The sequence below is a fragment of the Lolium rigidum genome, chromosome 2, assembly GCF_022539505.1.
Source record: "Lolium rigidum isolate FL_2022 chromosome 2, APGP_CSIRO_Lrig_0.1, whole genome shotgun sequence".
In the NCBI taxonomy this organism is placed as follows: domain Eukaryota; kingdom Viridiplantae; phylum Streptophyta; class Magnoliopsida; order Poales; family Poaceae; genus Lolium; species Lolium rigidum.
The window spans coordinates 38,051,429-38,073,316 of record NC_061509.1 but is presented as its reverse complement, the minus strand read 5'-3'; the positions used below and the strand labels follow the sequence as shown (position 1 = coordinate 38,073,316).

At 41.7% G+C, this 21,888-nt stretch overlaps 1 protein-coding gene and 11 non-coding genes across 12 annotated transcripts; all 12 read right to left on the bottom strand.

Annotated features, from left to right (window-relative positions):
* Positions 1 to 378: 378 nt before the first annotated feature.
* LOC124693810 lies at positions 379 to 487 on the bottom strand. Its single transcript, XR_007000265.1, has one exon. It is a non-coding gene; the product is annotated as a small nucleolar RNA Z118/Z121/Z120 (small nucleolar RNA).
* Positions 488 to 2,400: 1,913 nt separating this feature from the next.
* LOC124691589 (F-box/kelch-repeat protein SKIP4-like) lies at positions 2,401 to 7,320 on the bottom strand. Its single transcript, XM_047224880.1, has 3 exons — positions 7,172 to 7,320; positions 3,283 to 3,769; positions 2,401 to 3,162 (listed from the first exon to the last, which is right to left on the bottom strand). Exons 2-3 carry the CDS (start codon positions 3,723 to 3,725, stop codon positions 2,562 to 2,564), a joined length of 1,044 nt encoding a protein of 347 aa, XP_047080836.1. The 5' UTR covers positions 3,726 to 3,769; positions 7,172 to 7,320; the 3' UTR covers positions 2,401 to 2,561.
* On the bottom strand, positions 4,529 to 4,636 carry LOC124693751. Its single transcript, XR_007000210.1, has one exon. It is a non-coding gene; the product is annotated as a small nucleolar RNA Z118/Z121/Z120 (small nucleolar RNA).
* On the bottom strand, positions 4,973 to 5,065 carry LOC124693868. Its single transcript, XR_007000314.1, has one exon. It is a non-coding gene; the product is annotated as a small nucleolar RNA snR60/Z15/Z230/Z193/J17 (small nucleolar RNA).
* LOC124693761 lies at positions 5,205 to 5,312 on the bottom strand. The gene has a single exon (XR_007000222.1). It is a non-coding gene; the product is annotated as a small nucleolar RNA Z118/Z121/Z120 (small nucleolar RNA).
* On the bottom strand, positions 5,424 to 5,531 carry LOC124693724. The gene has a single exon (XR_007000182.1). It is a non-coding gene; the product is annotated as a small nucleolar RNA Z118/Z121/Z120 (small nucleolar RNA).
* On the bottom strand, positions 5,641 to 5,748 carry LOC124693738. The gene has a single exon (XR_007000196.1). It is a non-coding gene; the product is annotated as a small nucleolar RNA Z118/Z121/Z120 (small nucleolar RNA).
* On the bottom strand, positions 5,857 to 5,964 carry LOC124693762. The gene has a single exon (XR_007000223.1). It is a non-coding gene; the product is annotated as a small nucleolar RNA Z118/Z121/Z120 (small nucleolar RNA).
* LOC124693774 lies at positions 6,050 to 6,157 on the bottom strand. Its single transcript, XR_007000235.1, has one exon. It is a non-coding gene; the product is annotated as a small nucleolar RNA Z118/Z121/Z120 (small nucleolar RNA).
* LOC124693776 lies at positions 6,346 to 6,453 on the bottom strand. Its single transcript, XR_007000237.1, has one exon. It is a non-coding gene; the product is annotated as a small nucleolar RNA Z118/Z121/Z120 (small nucleolar RNA).
* Positions 6,622 to 6,729, bottom strand: LOC124693798. The gene has a single exon (XR_007000256.1). It is a non-coding gene; the product is annotated as a small nucleolar RNA Z118/Z121/Z120 (small nucleolar RNA).
* A 5,845-nt stretch (positions 7,321 to 13,165) lies between the features above and the next one.
* LOC124693819 lies at positions 13,166 to 13,276 on the bottom strand. The gene has a single exon (XR_007000274.1). It is a non-coding gene; the product is annotated as a small nucleolar RNA Z118/Z121/Z120 (small nucleolar RNA).
* Between the last annotated feature and the right edge of the window lie 8,612 nt (positions 13,277 to 21,888).

Below are 21,888 nucleotides of genomic sequence, written 5' to 3'. Positions count from 1 at the left end.
AAAGCTCTATCCATCGAGTTTTCTCAAAAACCGTCTCCCAAAAAATATTTAGGCCGGGTGAAATTAAAAACCGACCGAAAATTGGAAGAATAGGTTCAGAAAATAAAGCTAATGCTCAAAATTATATTATTGGAGTCGGAATACTTAAAAAACTTGACTGAGTGACCCCAGGCGGCAGTGTATTTGTTGCTGCGATACCATGTGATGGTCACATGTTTGCGATCGAGTGACCCGAGCAACTAAAGGACGGGCACACCTCCAAAAAAAAAATACGTTTTGAAGCCAGTAACTAAAGTATCGCATCATAGTGAAGCGGCCAACTAAAGGATAAACATTTTTATGAAAGCACAAACATTGGCATCAAATTAAATTTGGACACGTTTGCTGAGAATACATGATCAGTTTAGTGTGCATGCTCAAGGAAGGAGGCTCTTCTTCAACTGATTCCTTACAAAAATACCCTCCTTGTGATTCATCACAACAAACAAAAATGGGTCATTGTACAATGGGTATAACACTAATACTAAATCATAACGAATGTTCACAATTTCCTATATGTTTCAACATCATCCAAAAAATCTGGCATACCAAAAAAAAGTGATTGTGCTCATATATTAGTCTTAAATTTGGTATAATTCATAGTGAAGTTCACGTCATCAACTAAACAGAGCAACTACAACGCGATTGCACATAATGGTTGATACTCCATACGAACAGTGTCCACTTGCATAAGATAGTAAGGTACATGCTCAATGTGTGCAGCGACTAAACATCAACTCGCTACAGCACGAGAGAGGAGACAGATAACAAAGTACATCCCGTGAATGATGCACGACTAATTTCAGCTAAGCAAAGCACACTACATCGCCTGAGACCTCACATGCCTAAGTAAACCCGTGTCCACTACAGGCGGACCCCCCAACACGAGCTTAGGCAACATATTCTATTCTAACCGGATCAAGGAAGTCACAAGCGCGCAATACAGTACCATCGGATGGGAAATCAGTCGCTCCTTGAGTAGGTGCGTGCCCATCGGATCTGATGAGATTTGAGTTTTTGTATATGCAGACAGGGAAGGACGAAGAGCGGTGGTGATGTGGAGGTGCAACAGGGAAGGCAACAATCCAAACTTTACTAATGAAAGTAAGTGCAGACCATGTATTCAACAAAGTATAGCTGGTTGCTGCTACCAGCTATATATGGATTATCGCTTTATCTAGAATCAAAGGGACTTTATCTAACAACTATAAATGTTTCTAGTAGCTGTACATAAATAGCTTGATGTAGTAGTGGTTTTGTACTTTCATAGACCCAACAAAGAACACTTGCAGCGTCCATCTAAGACGGTATTGGGTTCGTGTGCACATAACAATGTGGCATGCTAGACCTGGACTATTTATTTTTTTGTTGTCAATTCCCTCCAATGTGAGCATGAGAGACCTCGGGATGTGAACATCTACATTGACTGAAGCTTGCAAAAATAGTTTAAAACCAACTGAGTGACCCCAGCCAGCCCGATATTCGTTGCTGCAATGCAACTGGCCAAACAGATCCAACCCTGGCCAAGCAGAAAAAGGCCATTCAGGGTTGTACTGCACTGAATGGTGATGATATTGTTAATTATGTATCTTAGCTTCTTGCATTTTTAAAATTTAGGGTGTGTTCGGTTCTGGAATGGCATGGAATGGAATGGAATGGTTCCGTTCTAGAGGAATGGAATGGTTCCATCCCCACGTTCGGTTTGGATAAAAAAGAGGAATTGAATGGTACCATTTTTTGTTCGGTAAGGGGAATTGGAGAGGAGAACGGAATGTGGTTGAACTAAACTTTTGTCTCAAAATCGTAGTTAACAATGGCAATTAGCCTTTTAAATCTCAAATTGTAATTAACAACACCTAATGGCCTTTTAATCTCAAAATCGTAATTAATATTATATTTTGTTCGGTTGGGGTAATTGGAGAGTACAACGGAATGAGATTAAAGTTTATTTTTTGTCTCAAAATCGTAATTAATAGTGGCAAATGGTTTTTTTAATATCAAAATCATAATTAACATGTCTAATTATTTTTCAGCTCGATTAGTGGAGTGCTTCGTAATTAATAGCGGCTAATTAACAGCCGTTCCACCACATTCCACCGATTCGGTGGAATGGGTGCATTCCACATATGGGGAGAATATTCCCTTTTCCGTTCCATTCCACAACCAAACACAAGAATTGACTCTAGGTGCGGTGCGGAACGATTCCGTTCCATTCCACTTGATTCTGGAACCGAACACACCCTTAATTTCTGGCAAAGAATTTGCACTACCATGGTTACATTTGTCTCATTCAGTGAGAACAGAACAGGACTACACTCAAAAAGCACAAACAGAAACATCAGTCAGGGGTATATTGCACACTCTGAAATTCATGTTGTTACTGTTAAAACATCGATATACAGCCATCTCAAAATGAGTAGTCAATATACATCCACTGTTACAGATCATATGAAGCAAATTTACTAAGAAGATCGTCTTTATTTCATATATTAACAGGCAAAGTCAATTACACTGTTGGTCTTTCAGATGGTGATCACCCTACATCTCTCCGGTGGGAAGTCATGCTCCATCAGCGGGCCAGTTGACGTGGACACCAGGAAACCATCAACCCTGGCCGCTGTGTCAACATCGACCGTCACTGTGCTCAGCCCCCTTCCAATCACGTAGATCTTCCTCCCGATGGCCACAAGATCACAAGGGGGGCGTGTGAGCTTGTCTGACAGCCTGCCTAGCATCACCCACTCCTTGGTCTCATTCAGCCACATCATCAGCTTCGTGCCCAGGGACTGGTCAAGCATGTAGAGGGTTCCATCATCCAGAACAACGGTCGGGCCAGACCAGCACAAGGCAATCTCATTCGCCGTGCCCCTCCAGGTCTGGTCAACAGGGTTGTATATCCCAGCAAAGTACATCTTGTTCCAGGCAGCCTTGTGGATGGTCACCAGCTCACCACCCAAGGCCACAAACTTTACTATGTCAGGGGTGAGCATTGGATTCTTGTGCGCAAACCAGGACTCTGTGGCTTTGTCATAAATGTCCCAGGAATTAGGTGACTTGTCCGTCAAACCTAATCCACCAGTAACATAGAGCTTGTCTTTCAGAGCTGCTGATACAAAATAACACCTGAAATCATTGAAGCAGTGTGCATGTGAGTGGTCCATCCTATACCCCACAGGAATAGCACGCTACATAATGGAACAGAAATTAAAGTACATGGAGGAAGAACTATGCCAATACAAATACCTAGCAGTAGGCATGGGAGCTGCTTTGCTCCAGGAATTTGAAGAAGCATCATAACAATACACTTCATCATTAGCATCCTTTAGCCAGCTACAACCACCCAACAGAAATAACCTCCTGTCCAAGGCCTCTATGGAAATGCCTTCACGCGCTGAGCATGGAGGTTCCATGACTCGGATGACTTTCAAGGTACGAGTTGCAGGATCAGGAGCAAGAACATAGCACTTGCAGCCAGTACCCCTACATATCACATATATCCAAGACTCGTCCAAATTGTTCCGCTTGCGGTAAGAGTGCCACTCTTCACTGCATAACAATGCTTTCCATCTCCTTGAGACACATCTGAGAGCATTATGACAATGCCGAGGAACCCTTGCTAAGCAAAGAAGGGCAATCTCATCAGGAAGACCATGTAAAAGTGGGGTCTCAAGGACAGCAGATTCCATCTTCCTACAGGTCAGCTTCCAGCGATGCGCTACTTTGTAGGATCCTGACAAAGAATAAAGCAGATGAGAACACTGCTGGTCGACTTAAAGATATAATGATAGGAACATTGTGGTACACATCAATTCTGGTCTACTAAAAGAGATACTAATACTAACATTGTGGTACAAAACATAACCATTATTCCTCACATAACTAAAGATAAAATGATTTGAGTAAAATGGAAGGATAGATTAAAACATGCCACTATTGCATAGTGAGATTGTAAAACAAAAGCATAAAAAATAATGAACATTATACTGGTGCAAGAATATAGGAGAACAAAGACAAGCAACTAAGCACAAAATAACCTATTGTTAAGAGATAATCAGCTACAATAAGGCACAATATTCTAAGAACGCATATAAATATAAATACAATACCAATACTGAGAGGGAGCACAACTTTTCAAAAGAAGTGCCTGTTTTGGATATATCACGATTGACCAAAACAAATTTATACTTGTCAATTTTATAAGAAACAAATAATACTATATTATTTATTCACATTGTTTAGGCACGTTTGCTCAAGAACATTAGATCAGTTTTGGATGTACAACCAATAGAAGAAGCACTTATTCAAGAGCCATCCTTCAACACCAGAGTTTTTCATTTTAATCTGCTTGTTTGCTGTCAAGAAGTCTTTCATTTGAAGAAGCACATACATTTGCATTGATCAGGTGAATGCTATGAGGCCCAGTGTTTCTTTGAATTGAGATAAAATGTAAATATAAATCATCATAATAGCTGTATTAATTGTTCACATACATTTGCTCAGAGTCATTGATCAGTTCAGGGTGTATAATCAAGGAAGGATCACTTTCTAAAGAGACCCCTTTCTCAGATACCGTCCTTTTGATTCATCACAGCAAATACAAGAAAAAATTAAAACAAATCTGTTGTGACATTAACTCAATATAAGCAGGAAAAAAATATATCCAGGGAAATTAACTCACGCTGATATGTACAATTCTTTCAAGTCAAATAGTATGAAAATAATGAGTGTTCATCATTTGCTCAGATTATTTGATCAGTTTTGGATTTACAATTGATGAAAGGGTTTGATTCTCCAGAGTGGCAGCTGTGACCTTTCTCAGTTTTGGATTTACAATCAGCGAAAGTTTCAAAATTGATAATGCTTAACAAAGTGGCCGCTAAAATAAAATCAAAGGAAGACGAAATTGTTTGATTCTCCAGAGCAGATTTGTTTTGATGGCCGTCAGATAGGAGCGAAAGACTATTTTGTTCAAGTAATCATGGTTTGATCATCTGAACTATGCACTTGTGATCATTATTCGACCAAGACAAACTGATTGCTCCAGAGAAAAATGACATAGGGAAGGCAACAAATTTATCATTATTTCAAATTGGAGAAAATGCTTATAAATTAGCAGGTGCATGACAGGAGTCCCACAACCATATTAGTAACCGTTTATCAGAAATCATTTGCTCAGAATATATGATCAGTTTAGGATGCATAATCAATGAAGGAGAACTTTTTGAAGAGCTGCCTTACTCATATACCGTCCTTGTGATTCATCATAGCAAACAAGTGGGTGTGCTCATTATTTCAAGACAGATAACGTAAAAAAAAAGATAGCAGTTTGCTCGAAAAGCACAAACAACTAGTGAATTCATTCTAATTCCAGATTTGCATGTGTGTGTTTGCTCAGAATGTATGATCAGTTTAGGATGTGTAATCAATGAAGGAGGACTTTTTCAAGAGCTTCCTTACTCAGATACCGTCCTTGTGATTCATCACAGCAAACAGGTAGATGCACTCAATATTTCAAGAAAGAAAACATGACAAAAAAAAGGATACAGGCTACTCTAAAAGCACAAAAAGGGGTAACTGCTTTTAATTTCACAATTGCAGTGTTGTTTGCTCAGAATATATGATCAGTTTAGGATGTGTAATCAATGAAGGAGGACTTTTTCAAGTGCTGCCTTACTCAGATACCGTCCTTGTGATTCATCACAGCAAAGAGGTAGATGCACTAATTATTTCAAGATAGCTAACATGACAAAAAATGACAATGGGCTGCTCTAAAATCACAAAAACGTGGGAGCTGCTTTTAATTTAAGAATTGTGTTGTGTTTGCTCAGAATATATGATCAGTTTAGGATGTGTAATCAAGGAAAGAGGCCTTTTTCAAGACTAATCTTACTCAGATACCGTCCTTGTGATTCATCACAGCAGACAGGTAGGTGCGCTCATTATTTCAAGATAGATAACATGACAAAAAAGGACAACAGACTGCTCTAAAAGCACAAAATGACTTTGCATGTGTTTGCTCAGAATACATGATCAGTTTAGGATGTGTAATCAAGGAAGGTAGCCTTTTTCAAGTGCTAGCTTACTCAGATACCGTCCTTGCGATTCATCACAGCAAATAAACAAGCATATACAGTTAACTTAATACCCATGAAGTAAGTGAAGTATAGGGTGTACATTTCAGGTATGAAAGAATGAACAACAAGGAAACATAATAATACATTTGTGAAGCAACACACCAAAGGATAAACATTGAGTTTGAAAGCAGAAACAGCTTGTGGAGTACTGCCAAAATTAAGATTTTTGCATTGGTTGCTCAGAACATATGATCAGTTTAGGATGTGTAATCAAGATAAGAGTCCTTTTTCAAGAAGGACCTTAATCAGATACCGTCCTTGTGATTCATCATAGCAAACAAACAAGCAGACAAGTGCCTCAATTAAGCAATGAACTAAGCTAAGTACATTGTCTAAATTGAAAACAAGGAAACATACGCCATTACGAAGCAACCCACTGAAAGATAAAACTTTTCAGTCGAAAAGCACAAACACCTTACGGATTGCTGTGGAAATTACAATTTGTGAATGTTTGATCAGAACATATGATCAGTTAAGGATGTGTAATCAATAAAGGGGGCCTTTTTGAAGAGCGACCTTTCTCAGATACCATCCTTGTGATTCATCACAGAAAACAATCCAAAACAGAAGTCATGCTTGGAATGCATTGAACACTAACAACTCCAGTAACCAATGAACAGAGTTTAGCATGTAAGAAATAAAATCAGGTATACAAAAAGGTATTGTTCTCTGGAGCAGAAATGAAGTGAAACATTGCTAGTTTGAGTAAGTCGTCTCCGACTGGATAGTGGTTAGAGCACCAAAACAAGCTACTGGTGACAGAAGTACCGTACATCCGAAGGAAACACGACCGCATACAGAAGACGGTACGCTACTCTGTGGCACAGGTACACTAACGAGTCCTACTAGGCAAAAGAAACTGCATCGCCCGATACCTCCGATTCCTAATTCAACCGCGGACCATACCCGCGAAAACGAAATCGGATAATACAATCTACCCGGATCAACGCGGTCACGAGCGAGCAATACGGTACCATCGGAGGGGAAATCAGTCGCACCTTGTGAAGGTGCATGCCCATCGGATCTGACGAGGTTCGAACACAGGGATGAGCAGAGCCGGATGGTTCGAGGTGGGGATCGGCCGCGGGATGGGGAGCAGTGGCGGCGGGTCTAGGGTTTGGGTTCGGCCATGGAGGCGAGCGAGATGCGTCGGCGGCGGCGAGGGATGGTTCCGTCTCAACGCCGTTATATCGTGGCGGAGATGGCAATTATCTTGCAGGTCCCTCATGATCTCCTAATTCACATAATCTGAGTAGTTCTGCCACAAGAGGGAGACATATAAGATTTTGATACCTTTGGGGTACTTAAATGTAAAATGAGCAGCGTATTAAGGGCATCTCCAACCGAGCGACCCAAACGGACGCGCTGGATCATGTTCCCGCGGACGGAGGAGGGGGAGCGCGCGGACGCGCGGTGGGTCGCCGACGACGAGGCGCTCCGCGTCGCTGCCGTGGCGGCGGCGAAGAAGGAAGAGGACGCGGAGATGGTGGAGGCGGCCGCAGACGGCTGGCACGAAACCGTGGACGGCTGGTACGAGGCCGCGGAGGAGGGGGCCGCCGCCGCGGAGGAGGAGCCCGTCGACGAGGAGGACCTCGCGCTGGCGAACATCAACGCCGCCATCGAGGAGCGCCTCGCCGACCTCACGCACGTGACGAAGGAGCACGAGGCCACCTGCCGGGCCGGCCGCCGCCGATTAGACGACCTCCTCGGCCAGAAGAACGAGCTCCTCGCTATGCGAGCAGCCCGCCACCTCATCTAGATGCCCTCGCCCGAGCGGCGCGCCCGGGAGGCTGCTCCGTCGGTGGAGCGCGGCCGACAAGAGAGCATGCGCCGACAGAACGAGAACCACGAGGCCCAGGCCGGGTTTGAATCGTCCCGAACGCCGCGGCCATCCGTTGTAGGGATGGGTCCGCGCGCTGGGCCGCGTTTTTGTCCGGTTGGACCCATCCGGACGCGCGGGCGCGGGATGGGTCGCCCCGTTGGAGATGCCCTAAGCGCCAAAAAACAGATAGTAGAGGAGAAACACGGAACCCTAAAACCCTAGCGCGCTGCCGCCACCCCCACTCACCGCGATGGAAGCGTGGCCGCCTCTCGCTCCCGCCGCCGGCGACGGGGCGTTCCCGCCCCCTCCTCCTGCCCCCGCCCTTCAAAAAAAAAACATTTTGAAGCAACCAACTAAAGGATGAATATTTTGATGAAAGCACAAACATTGGCATCAAATTAAATTTGTACATGTTTTGCTGAGAATACATGATCAGTTTGCCTCACTAAAATACTGTCCTTGTGATTCATCGCAGCAAACAAACAAAAATAGGTCATTGTACAATGGGTATAATACTAATAAATTATAACCAATGTTCACATTTTCCTAGTATATGTTTCCACATATTCCGAAAAATCTGGCATACCAAAAAAAATGTTTGTGCTCAGGTATTAGTCTCAGGTTTGGTATAATTCCTAGCGAAGTTCATATTGTTAACTAAACGAACTAAACAGAGCAGCGACAATGCGATTACACAGAACGGTTGATACTCCATACGAACCGCATCCACTTGCATAAGATAGTAAGGTACATGCCCACTTGCATAAGATAGTAAGGTACATGCTCAATAGGTGCAGCAACTAAACATCAACTAGCTACACCGACGGAGAACAGAAAGATAACAAAGTACAAACTCTTCCTCATGCACGACCGATTCCTGCTAAGCAAAGCAAACTACATCGTCCGAGACCTCCCATGCCTAAGTAAACATGTGCCTACTGCAGGCGGATCCCCCAATACGAGGTTGGGCAACACATTCTATTATAACCCGATCAAAGAGGTCACAAGTGCGCAATACAGTACCATCGGAGGGGAAATCAGTTGCTCCTTGTGTAGGTGCGTGCCCATTGGATCTGATGAGATTTTAATTTTTGTATATGTGGAACGGGAAGGATGAAGAGCGGTGGAGATTGAGAGGTGCAACAGGGAAGGCATGAAACACCGGCCGACCTCGCGTGGATGGGTTTATTAGTTGCAAACTTTGCTAACGAAAGTGAGTGCGGACCATGTATTCAACAAAGCCTAGCTGGTTGTAGCTACTAGCTATAAATGGATTATCGCTTTATCTAGAACCAAAGGGACTTTATATAACAACTATAAATGTTTCTAATAGTTGTATATAAATAGTTTGTTGTAATAGTGGGTTTCTACTTTCATAGACCGATGGAAATTCACCCAACAAAGATCACTTCCAGACCCCATCTAAGACCTGAACTACATTTTTCTGTTGTCAATTCCCTCCAATATGAGCATGAGAGACCTCGGGATGTGAACCTCTACTTTCTGGTTCTGAGACTGAAGCTTCCTCAAATAGTTTAGCCCCGTGTACAAGTGCGAGATTTCTAAAATCCACCTCATTCAATTCATCTTCGTAAGCATGCTTTGGAGCAAATTGTGGATCACACACAGAGAAAACCCCGCACGGAGTAATGTTTTACTGCACCTTATAGTACTGAATATGAAACTTTCAGCAAACTGAAGATTGCAACGTGAAGAACTTGTTGTCGTGTCTAAAATATTGGATTATTGTACACAATACACGCACTGGGCATGGGTATAAATTGTAGTATCATTATCGGTCGGTAGAGTCAGTTTTCAACAGCAGCAGCAACAACAGCAACAACAACAACAACAACAACAACAACAACAACAACAACAACAACAACAACAACAACAACAACAACAACAACAACAACAACAACAACAAAGATTGTTTTTTCAAACAAGTTGGGGAAGGCTAATATGAAATTCAACAGAAACAAAAGAAAACCAAAACAAATTCAACAGAAAAAAATAGTAAACTAAGATTCTGACACATGGATTGTCTCCCTGCAGCTATCAAAGGCCAAGACTTTAGGTAAATTTCAATCCCCAACAATATTACAATTGCGTGGAAATAAAAACCAATTCCCAAAAAAATATTAGAGTTGCGTGGAATCAAAAACCAACTCGAAAAATCAGTCAAAAAATAAAACCGATCTCAACAATAGTAATAATTTTGGAGTCGGGTAATTTAAAACCGACTGAGTGACCCCAGGCAGCCCTATATTCGTTGATGTGATGCAAGTGACCTATACCATAGTGCTGGCCACATGTTTGGGATCGAGTGACCGGAGTAAACCCACACATTTGCCCTGATCGATTTCAAAGATGAATGAAGAATGAAGAATTTGCGATTTAGTTCTCTGGATGTCAAAAGGTGTCTAAACTAATGTGGTCTGATGATCCGGCTGTGCACAAGGACGTTGGTATCAACTACGAGGAAACAACTGGATTAACAACATTAGTGCTCCGTTGGTTGCTTAGGTTTACCAAACAGATGCAGCACTGGATTAACAACTCGTCCGCGTCGCTCATGCGGAGCCTCGCAATGCATCGCGCTGGCGTCGCCCACGCCGGAGATGAGTGAGCCGCGACAATGGCCCGTAGACGGTTAAGATGTGGAAGGGGTGGACGAGCGAGATGGGATCTTAAAGGCCATTGAAAACATGGATATTCAAAGGTATATAGTTGTATAGTTGATGAGATGACGAATGAAAGGTAGCGTGGGAGTATGTGTTGGTTCATAACTTCAATAAAATTCACTCTATCTAAGATGCGGACCATGTATTCAGCAAAGCTTAGCTAGTTCCAGCTACCAGCTATTAAAAGAGTATATCTTTATCCAGAAGCAAAGGGACATTATCTAGCAACTATAAATGCTTCTCATGGTTATATATAAATATATTTTTCTAGTAGTAGTGGTCTTGCACTTCAATAGACCGAGGGAAATTGATCTAGCAGAGATAACTTGCTGAGCCCACCTAAGATAGTCTTGGGTTCATGTACATAGAACAATGTGGCATGCAAAATTTGAACTATCTTTTTCTATTTTAATTCCCTCCAATGCAAGCATGAGAGACCTCAGGATGTTAACCTTTACCTTTTGATCTTCACACTGAAACATCTGCAGATAGTTTAGCCCTGTGTAGAAGTGTAGAAGTGCAGAGAATGCTAAAATTCAGATCATCCATCTTTGTAAATACGTTTGGGACCGAATTGTGGATAGCTCACAGAGCAACCCCTGAAAGAGTAATGCTTAGTGCAACTGCTAGTCTCTATCTCTACTACTACAGCGTGGCAGTTTTGAAATTGGATTTCCGACCTCTTTACATTTTCCCGCCTAAACACCTTTAAAGCTATTGCAGCCGTTGATTTTCATTACGAAACTGTCATCTGCCGTCCATCAAGTATCGATATAAATAATCCAATGGCCGTGCTGCGCTGGATTCGCCTCTCCTAGTTTGCACTGTGCATCCAATCATTCCAGCTCGAGCATGCACGTGCGAACCTCCTAGGAGTTAGCCAACTGTTCTAGAGAACTACAGTCCATGCAAACTTGCAACGTGGGAGGTCTGCCGATAAATGTATTTTTCTATTCAAGCTCAAGCGGAGCTAGAAGTAGTACATGCACATGATTTTTTTATGGGACACCTGGCACGACCAGCAATTGACCATGAGTTACCCCATCCTGATTTTTCCAATATATACTGTAAAGATTGAAAGAGATGTTTCCCATCTCTTAGTTCTGTGATGAAGGTTTCTTCAGACCCATTTAAATAAATCTGTTTTTATGGACAGAACTTGCGACTTATGTGTGTTAAGTGTTAACAAAGACCCACAGAGAAAATCATACTTTGTAAATCACACAAATTTCTCACTTAGATGAAAAATACTTTCTCCATTAAAAAATAAAAGTCTTCGATTTATCTAGATTCGCATGTATCTACACATTAGAACACTTCTAGGTACACGTGAACCTAGATAAATCTAAGTTGCTTATTTTCAAATGAAGGGAGTAGCGAAAAATACTTTTGCACCCACTGTCCTAGCGTCCTAGGAACCATGGAAGCTCAATGTGGATACGCCCCTGGCATCTAAACGAATAAGAATTACACTACAAATGATAACCTTAATAAACAAATAATTGCATCTCACATGGTTAAATTAAAAAGAATTAATATGTTTCTGAATTGTTTACTGATCACTAATCTCTTATTTAAAACTAACTTACAGTAAAAAAAATCAAATTCAATAAAAAAAATTAGTACTTGATAGACAGATCCCTAATATTTTTCAACATCTCTGGTGATACTTTATATAAAACTAACTGTAATGATCTAAAGAAAAAATGTAATGACCTTCAATTTTAATTTTTTAGAGTGCCATATGTTTTTATTCATTACCATTTCACAAAAAGGTTGTACTCTTCCACTTAGATACCGTAAACGTGCACGTGCCACAAACTAGTACTAATAAGTGGACTATTGCATTTGTTGTGTCTGAAATACACTACTATTTTGTACGCACTACAGTAGAAATTCGAGTATTAGAGTCAGTCGGTTTTAGAAGAAGAGAATGGGCAACACTTTTGCCCTGTTTCAAAAAAAAAGCTATATGCGTCATTTTTCTCAAAACGGGCTCCAAATAAAAAACAGACTTCAATAATATATTTTTGGAGTTGACTAAAACTAGAAACTACTCCAAAAGTCATAGAGTTGGTTCTAAACGAGTTGACTAAAACTAGAAACTACTCCAAAAGTCATAGAGTTGGTTCTAAACTAACTGTCTCCCAAAAAATATTTAGGCCAGGTGAAATTAAAAACTGACCAAAAAATTGGAAGAATAGGTCCAGAAAATAAAGCCGATCCTCAAAATTATATTATTGGAGTCGGTATACTTAAAAAACTTGACTGAGTGACCCCAGTCGGCAGTGTATTCGTTGCTGCGATACCATGTGATGGCCACATGTTTGCGACCGAGTGACCCGAGCAACTAAAGGACAGGCACACCTCCAAAAAAATACATTTTGAAGCCAGTAACTAAAGCACCGCATCATAGTGAAGAGTCCAACTAAAGGATGAATATTTTGATGAAAGCACAAACATTGGCATCAAATTAAATTTGTGCATGTTTGCTGAGAATACATATGATCAGTTTAGTGTGCATACTAAAGGAAGGAGGCTCTTCTTGAACAAATGCCTTACTAAACTACCCTCCTTGTGATTCATCACAACAAACAAAAATAGATAATGGTACAATGGGTATAACACTAATAAATCATAACCAATGTTCATGGTTTCCTATATGTTTCAACATCATCCAAAAAAAATCTGGCATACCAAAAAAATGTGATTGTGCTCATTTTTTTTCGATAAAGGGTATATATTAATATCAAGAAATATCAATTACACCCAGCCTCTGCAACAACATAATGTCAAAATAGACATCAAGGATGCACACAGCCAAAAAAAAAGAAAGAAAAAATAAAATGCCCGCCGAACTGATCAGCCAAGCAACATGAACTACCACCACCAATGGCCACACCAGCGCTTCCAAAAAGGTTCTCCAAGAACGACACCTCCAAGAAGAAAACGGTGTCATCCCAAAGAAAGTTCGAATAAACTCCAGACAATGCCTTCAACAAGGAGAAATATTGATCCGCCATTGCCAGGTACAACCAATGAAGGTCAGACCTAAGGTTTTCACCTCGGAAACCGAAACTTGGTGTCAAAAGAACACCACCAAGAACGAAGCCTCCCTGTGTTGCCACCCCCGCTTGCCTAGCATGTTGCAAAACACCGATCATCCGGATGACAGTCTTCACCACATCTAAAATCTCGCCGATGTCATCCCTTGGAATCTCAAACTCAACATGAACTATGCAACCATCTTGATATAACCATCATTGTCGGTACCACGGTAATCGCAGCAAAAGATGCCACGGTCGACGTACCCGATGGTGCCAACAAAAAGTATGTACTCGAGATGTGCCTCCTCGAAACCACACAGGGCAGATTCACCCATCGTGTGAAGAGGTGCTCATCTTAACCCAATCAATCCCCCGGTAAAGCCGGCTGGAAGACCACCTGCCCCAGGCGAAGAGGATCACCTGTCCTCAGCGCACTCGCCATCGGCCGTCATGAGCGACCGCTTGCAATTGCACGGCATGTGATTGTGCTCATATATTAGTCTCAGGTTGGTATAATTCATAGCGAAGTTCACGTCGTCAACTAAATAGAGAAGCTACAACGCGATTACACACAACGGTTGATGCTCCGTACGAACAGCGTCCATTTGCATAAGATATATAGTAAGGTACGTGCTCAACGTGTGCAGCGACTAAACATCAACTCGCTATAGCACGGGAGAGGAGAAAGATAGCAAAGTACATCCTCTGAATGATGCACGACCGCTTCCACCTAAGCAAAGCACACTACGTCGCCGGAGACCACCCATGCCTAAATAAACCTTTGTCCACTGCAGGCGGATCCCCCAATACGAGCTTAGGCAACACATTTTATTCTAACCGGATCAAGGAAGTCACAAGCACGCAATACAGAGGGAAATCAGTCACTCCTTGAGTAGGTGCGTGCCTATCAGATCTGATGAGATTTGAGTTTTTGTATATGTGGATAGGGAAGGACAAAGAGCGATGGTGATGGGGAGGTGCAACAGGGAAGGCAGCAATCCAAACTTTACTAATGACAGTAAGTGCAGACCATGTATTCAACAAAGCCTAGCTGGTTGCTGCTACCAGCTATAAATGGATTATCACTTTATCTAGAACTAAAGGGACTTTATCTAACAACTATAAATGTTTCTAATAGCTGTATATAAATAGATTGTTGTAGAAGTGGTTTTGTACTTCCATAGATCCATAGAAATTGACCCAACAAAGATCACTTGCAGCGCCCATCTAAGACGGTATTGGGTTGGTGTGCACATAACAATATGGCATGCAAGAGCTGAACTACTTTTTTCTGTTGTCAATTCCCTCCAATGTGAGCATGAGAGACCTCGGGATGTGAACATCTACGTTATGGTACTGAGACTGAAGCTTGCACAAATAGTTTAGCCTTATGTACAAGTGCGGAGATTTTTAAAATCCACCTCATTCATCTGTGCGAATCAACCCTGGTGATCACATGTATATGTGAGCACACATCAAGAAATTGACATGTGCCTAACGGGTATTTTTTTATCCGTTAGGTGATATATTACTACTACTAAAAAACTCGCGATTGGCACGTGGTGGCTACTATTAGAACCGCGTTCAGGTTATAACTTTGGACGCACGCATGTTGACCGGTTTCTTGTGACCTCGTTGATATTGTGGAAAATAATCACAGGCTGCCCTTTCGATAGCACATAGAGACAAAATCTTTTGGTATGTTAGGATAAAGTTATAATTTACATTAATAAAAAACATAAAAAGCCATAAAGGCGTTGTAAAAGTAGGTGCTGCCTACTGCTCGTCGTCGCTGACGAGGTCGAAGAACTCTGGCGTGGGCCATGGAAGCTCGTACGCCGGCGGTGGAGGAGGTGCCGTCGCATGCGCAGGAGGTTGTGGCCAGGGATCCCAGGCCGGAGCAGCAGCCGGAGCGCGATCGTTGGAACGCGTCGGCGTGGCCGGAGGAGTCGCCGGCCTCCCCTGCGCGAGCGCGGACTCGCGGAGCTGGATTGCTGTAACATCCCAAAACTTTCAAAACAAAACAAATGAATTTCCCATTTTCCAAATTTCGGAACTAACAAAAACTTTTATTCAATTAAGTTGATCCATAGTAATCTTGCTTAATTCTTGTGCTATTGCCATGATTGCTTGTTATTAGTATTTGAATAATCTTAAACCCTAAACCTCACCCCTCTTTTCATCACCCTAGTTAAAATAAAATAAAAGGAAAATAAATAAGAAAGGGGCCTATGTGCCTATGGCTATTTTTATAAATCTTTACCCTAGACCTTTCTACTTTGTTTAGAGGTTTGGAAAACCTTCATACACCTTACCTAGTACTTATCAAACCAAATCCAAGTAAAACAAAAGAAAATAAAAAGAAACTAAAAATTCCATAGAGGCATACGAGAGTAAAATAGCAAATATGTGAATTTAAGAATCTTGACCCTAAGACATGTTGTGAATGGTTGGATCACTCCTATATACCATTTCAACACTCAACAACCTCATTTGGGTCAAGCCAAGTCAAATTAAAAATCAAATGCAACTTATGCATAGAGGCATATGTGGCACATAGCTATTTTACCCAAAACTTGACCTATGCATTTATACCTTGACCAAATGGTGTGAAACCATCTCTAAACCTAATCTTACCCTAAATTGACCCTAATCCATGCCCAAGTAAAGCAAGGGGAACAATTTACAAGATTAAGAAAAATTGACACCTCACCTCTTATGTGTTATGGCCATTTTTGCAAATCTTTGAGCTATACCTTTTGGAATGGTTTCCATGGTTTGGAAATGTTTCTAAACTAATAAGAATCACTTTGGAGACAAGAACAATCAAATCAAATAGAGAGAAATCACATGGTGAGAAAAATCCATTTTTCCCTCACATACACTTTAGCCATTTTGGAAAATCTTCAACCAAGGCCACCATGGCTTGTGCCATTGTTTGTAAAACCCTTATATATCAATAACACATCCATTTGAATCAAAGAAACACAAATCAAATCAAAGAAGAATTCAAATGCAACTTACTTTTGATAATGGTCATTTGGCCATTTTATATTATCTTACCCACTTTGAGCTCTTCTATTAAGAGATTCTTAAACCAAACCCTAACAACTCTTTGCACCTCATCCAAGACCTCATCAAGATGAACATTTTTCGTGTTGACCACTTTGACCAAAGCTTTGACCATTGCTCTAATTATTCAAGCCAAGATGCCACCTTGAAACAAATTCTAGATTCCCTCCACTATTTGAATTTTCACAAAACCTCTCCAAATTTCAAACCAATGCCACACATTGTTGCCCAACATCATTTAGAACACAACCATGCAGCCATTTGTCCAAAGTTACACACAAGGGAGGTCATTGCTTTGGAGATGAAAAGTACACATAAAGTGAAAATGGGGTACAATTCACTTTAATCATCACTTTCTCACTTTTCTCTCTCTCTCTCTCTTTCCATCATTGATAGTACACCATGGTACTCTGAAAAGCACATCATGATATGACACCACCTTGGCCATGATCACCATGCTCAAGCATGTCACTCATTTGCATGTACCTCATATGCTTTTCACTTTAATCAATGGTGCACACCTCTAGCCCTCTCACACCCTGCACCCTATGTCAAATACCATCATCCCACCTCAACCAAGCATGCAGCACTCATAGACCAAGAAAATGATGCAAAGAGGACCATGCCAAGCCCATGCCATTGATGTAGACCTCACCATGCCACCACTTGTCCTCCTCCTTCTCTCAAGCCTATATAAACCCCCCTCCTCTCTTGCGACAGCACCACACCACCACACCACCTCACAGCCTCCCTCTCTCCCTCCTAGAGCCTCCCTCTCTCCCTCCTTGCCTCACACCGGAGCCAAGAGCTCGCCACGGCCACCGGCGGCATCCCTCAAAAACCGTCCAGATTTTCATCACCATAGCCATCGAGCCCTACACCAAAGTTGTAGCCCTTGAAAATACCTTTTCAACGCACCTAACCACGCCTCAATCCGAGCTCCGAGGTGAGAGATATGGCTCCCGCAAGATTGCAGCATCGGGAGGAAGACGACGGCCCAGCACCGTCGGATCGTCATCTGACGATCTATGTGCTGCGCGCATGCCCGACGTGCATGCGCCATGCACGCCAGGCCCGGGCAGTAGCTGGGCCGGCCCAACTCCGTTCCCGCCCCCGTTTGAATTCAAATTTTGTTTAATTCTTTTTCATTCAAATTGCTATCAGATGCTTTTCTAGAAATCAAATATCTCCAAATCTACTTGGCCATTTTTAGTGAATTTCATATGGTTGGAAAGCCTGTGAAATTATCTATCCAATGCCACTGGATTCAAACCAATAGCTGTTGTAGAATTAAAGTAGCAAAATAAACAAGACATAGACTTTTCTGACTTAGAATAATTATTAAAAATCAAACCTTTTGAATTTTGAGGTGATTCCACCTCTCATAATTCACATTTCACAAACTCTAATTGTTTATGTAAAAAGATGCTATGGGTTCTGTACATGATCATGGGCTAGAAGCAAAATATTGGCTATGTAGTCAATACTAGTCCATTTAAACTATATCCAAATTTTAGAATTTAAATCTATGAGGTGTAGCACCTCATTTAAATCCTTTCTCAAGTGATATGAAGTAATGTGTTGACCTTTATTTACTTAGGCTCATACTTGCTCACTTGTAGAATTTAAATCATAATAGTATTTCATTTGCAATAGTTATTTAAATCACATGAGATGATGAATCTCATTTAAATCATTTTTCTCAAATGATAAGTGTGAAGTGTTGACCTTGGTCAACATGTGATCACCCCTGGTTGTTTGAAAAGATTAAATCTTAAGAAGAATTCAATGAGAGGAAATTATTCCTCCAAACCAAAGAGAAACCCTAACTTCAATGTTCAATAAGAGGAAATTATTCTCCTATTATTAAATAAGGAAACCCTAGCTTAATGTGTGAATAGATGTTAAGTAATGATGCTAGATCCATTTTGTGAGCCATTAAGGCTAATTAAGACTACTTAAGTGTTGTTTGGTGATTGTATCCTCGTATTCGTTTATAGACGCTAGTACCGGAGACTATCAAGAAGAAGAGGTCTTCTACCAAGAGGAAGGGCAAGAAAACTTTGATCACATCGCCAATCAAGGCAAGCTATTACCAATGCAAGCTAGACTAATGCAAACTATTTTGGTTGCAAGTTTATATTCTTGCAAAGTGCAAAGCTCTACAAGAGCAAGGCACCATTACATTTTACTTTATGAACCTATCCCAAGTTTTTACTTATCAAGCTTTACTTGATTTTATTTATCAAAGTTACTTTTTGGTTTATGATCCACTTGGTTGAATTATAGAGTAGTACAAGAGCATCACACTTAGCCTAGCAAGCTCCAAGATACTTAGCACCCCTCATAACTAGTTGCTAGTGCTCAAGATTAAAAGTGACTACTCTAGTTGGGAATTTGTGAAGTGAAATGACTTTGAAAACCTTGGAATGATGAGTCATTCTATTGAGAGATTTTTGAAGGTGAATATGACTGGTGAATGACTTGGTGACTTTTCCAAAAACACCGATGGTTGGGTTCGGATGCGATACCATTCCAATTTTACAAGTACCCCCACAATACCCGAATCCGGGTAAGGCTTAGCCGGAAACTTATGTATTTTAGTATGGGTTCCCTCTAAACAAGCGTCATAGGGGGTTATGCCGAGGCTGCCTCCGTACTCGGTGAAGTGATGTGAAATGACGTGAAATGAGGTGAATGTCCGGCCCAAGCCTCGTGCGGTTCCCGGAGCTGACCGCGTGTCTTCACCGGGAGGCCAAGCTCATGGGGAGAGGTGCCTATACTAGAGTATGTAAATGAAAGGTTAGGATTGGTAGTTCGCGTATCGCGTACGATAAATCGGGGCCAGCTTACCCCGACGAACTATTGCAATTGTTGTGGCACAAGTGTACACCCTCTCGCAGAGTTAAACCTATTCGAATAGCCGCGTCCGCGGTTATGGACAGTTGGAAAGGCCATACTGTTCCGTCATCAGAACTTTTCTAAAAATATGAATGGTGACTTGTGATTTTGAATTGAAAGGTGACTTTGACTTTGAATCACAACTGAGTTGTGGGAATGACACTAATGTTCCCACTTGAGTTAGTTAAATGAAGAGGCTTTGATTTTTAAAGTGCTTATGAAATAAAACTGGCTTTATGCAAATAAAACTAGAGCTTAGAACCCCCTTACTATAGTTGATAGTATTTTACCTTAGTATTAGTTTGCGAGTACTTTAAAGTACTCATGGCTGTGTCCCTGGCTATTCAAATGGCCAGACTATGAAGAGGAATACCAGAACCCGGAGAAGGACAGCGAGGACGTCTACGACAACTAGGATCACTCTGACGTAAACGATTGCCTCGTGGAATAGATGGACCAAGACCGCTACTATTTCGCTTCCGCTATGTGTTTCGTATTTGGATCTCTAGATCCCCTATGTTGTATTAAGACTGGATCATGTGATCCTTTATTTGTAAGACGATTATGGTATGTAATGAATGATGTGTTGTGATATCAATCTATTATGTCTCGCAAAAACAATATTCCTGGGATTGCGAGGAATGGCATAATAGGCATCTGGACTTAAAAACCCGGGTGTTGACAAGTTGGTATCAGAGCCATTGTTGACCTTAGGAGACCCTAGTTAGAATGGACGTCTGAAAATTTTAGTTTCAAAACAAATGAAGTGACTATTTAAGAAAACTTATTCTCCCTCTTATCATTGAGATCTTTTTCAAAATAAGAAAGTTATGCTCCATTCTTCTTATACTATTACCTAAAATTTTGACACACTTCTCTAACTTAGTCATCATAATTCTTCACAGATGGAGTACAACTGGGAGTTTTATCAGCTTGGTCACGGAGGAAACCTGATGTTCGAGAAAGACTTGAAGCAACTAGTGGACTATCTAGGACGCCCGTACCCCGAGTTCTTCGGAACACCCCTCAACAATCACTCCGGAGGACCACCTCGGTGGGAAGTTTCTGCCGATCTACGAAGGAAGCCTGGAACCCCAATATGGGAAACCATATGGTTTTCTGTAACGGGAAACACTTGGAAGGAAGGACTAGTCAGAGCAATGCAAGAAGCAATTTCTCGTCTGTGTGGACAAAATGAGAACAAGATTAAGAACACTCGCTTCATCTACTACCCAAGACATGACCCCACCGGAAGACCGATGACCATGCCCCCGCACACGGAGATGAACCACTATGTAGCACACCTCGACTACATGCTGTACAAGACCCGCAAGGAGTTGGACAACGCCCTCGCCTTTCACCAAGCACATTACCCGTGAATATGAAGAATCCCCCCCTGAAGAGTAGTATCTTTGAAAGCACTTTCGTATGTGTGAGTTGTATCAGGATCCCCTTGTATCGTAGAACGAATGAATGGTTCTTCAAACCAACGGTGTGTTAGCTTTGTAATGTGTGATGCTTGGTATGAATGAAAAAGTGTTGTTGGTTTTTACCCCCGCAACACTACTCAAATTTTCAAGTTATGAACTTTTAAAAACTTTAACAAAACAAACCATAGAAATTCCCCTCTTATCTTATGATCTACCCCATTGTTCGAGATGGCCCCTCCTACCCGCAACAACTCCCGTGCCCAGTGCCAACCGGATGCACATTGAGCACGCCAAGATAGATCGACACCATCAACATCCTTGCAATGGAGCGCAAGGCACTTCGCCATCAGCACGCCAAGAAGGACTACCTCATTGCTCGCCTCCGCGTGAGGATAGCATCACTGGAGCAGCTCATCCCAATACCCAACCATGCCCCCAGAGACAAGTCCACTATAAACTGCTATGAATGTGGAGTTGTGGGTCACTACTCCAATGAGTGCCCCAAGAATCTTGCCAAAACTGCCCCTAATACTGCTGCACCTGCCCAGCAACAGCGCCGCTTCGCAGGTAGAAGCAACCAGAACAACAACAACGGCCGTTTCTACCACATGACTGCCACTGAAGCCTAGGAAGCACCTCAGGCCATGCCAAGTATGTTTTCCTGTTAACCAAATTTCTCAATCTCTCTTAGGAACCTAACTTTTCTTAAAATCTCGGGACGAGATTTGTTTAAGGGGGAAGGGTTTGTAACATCCCAAA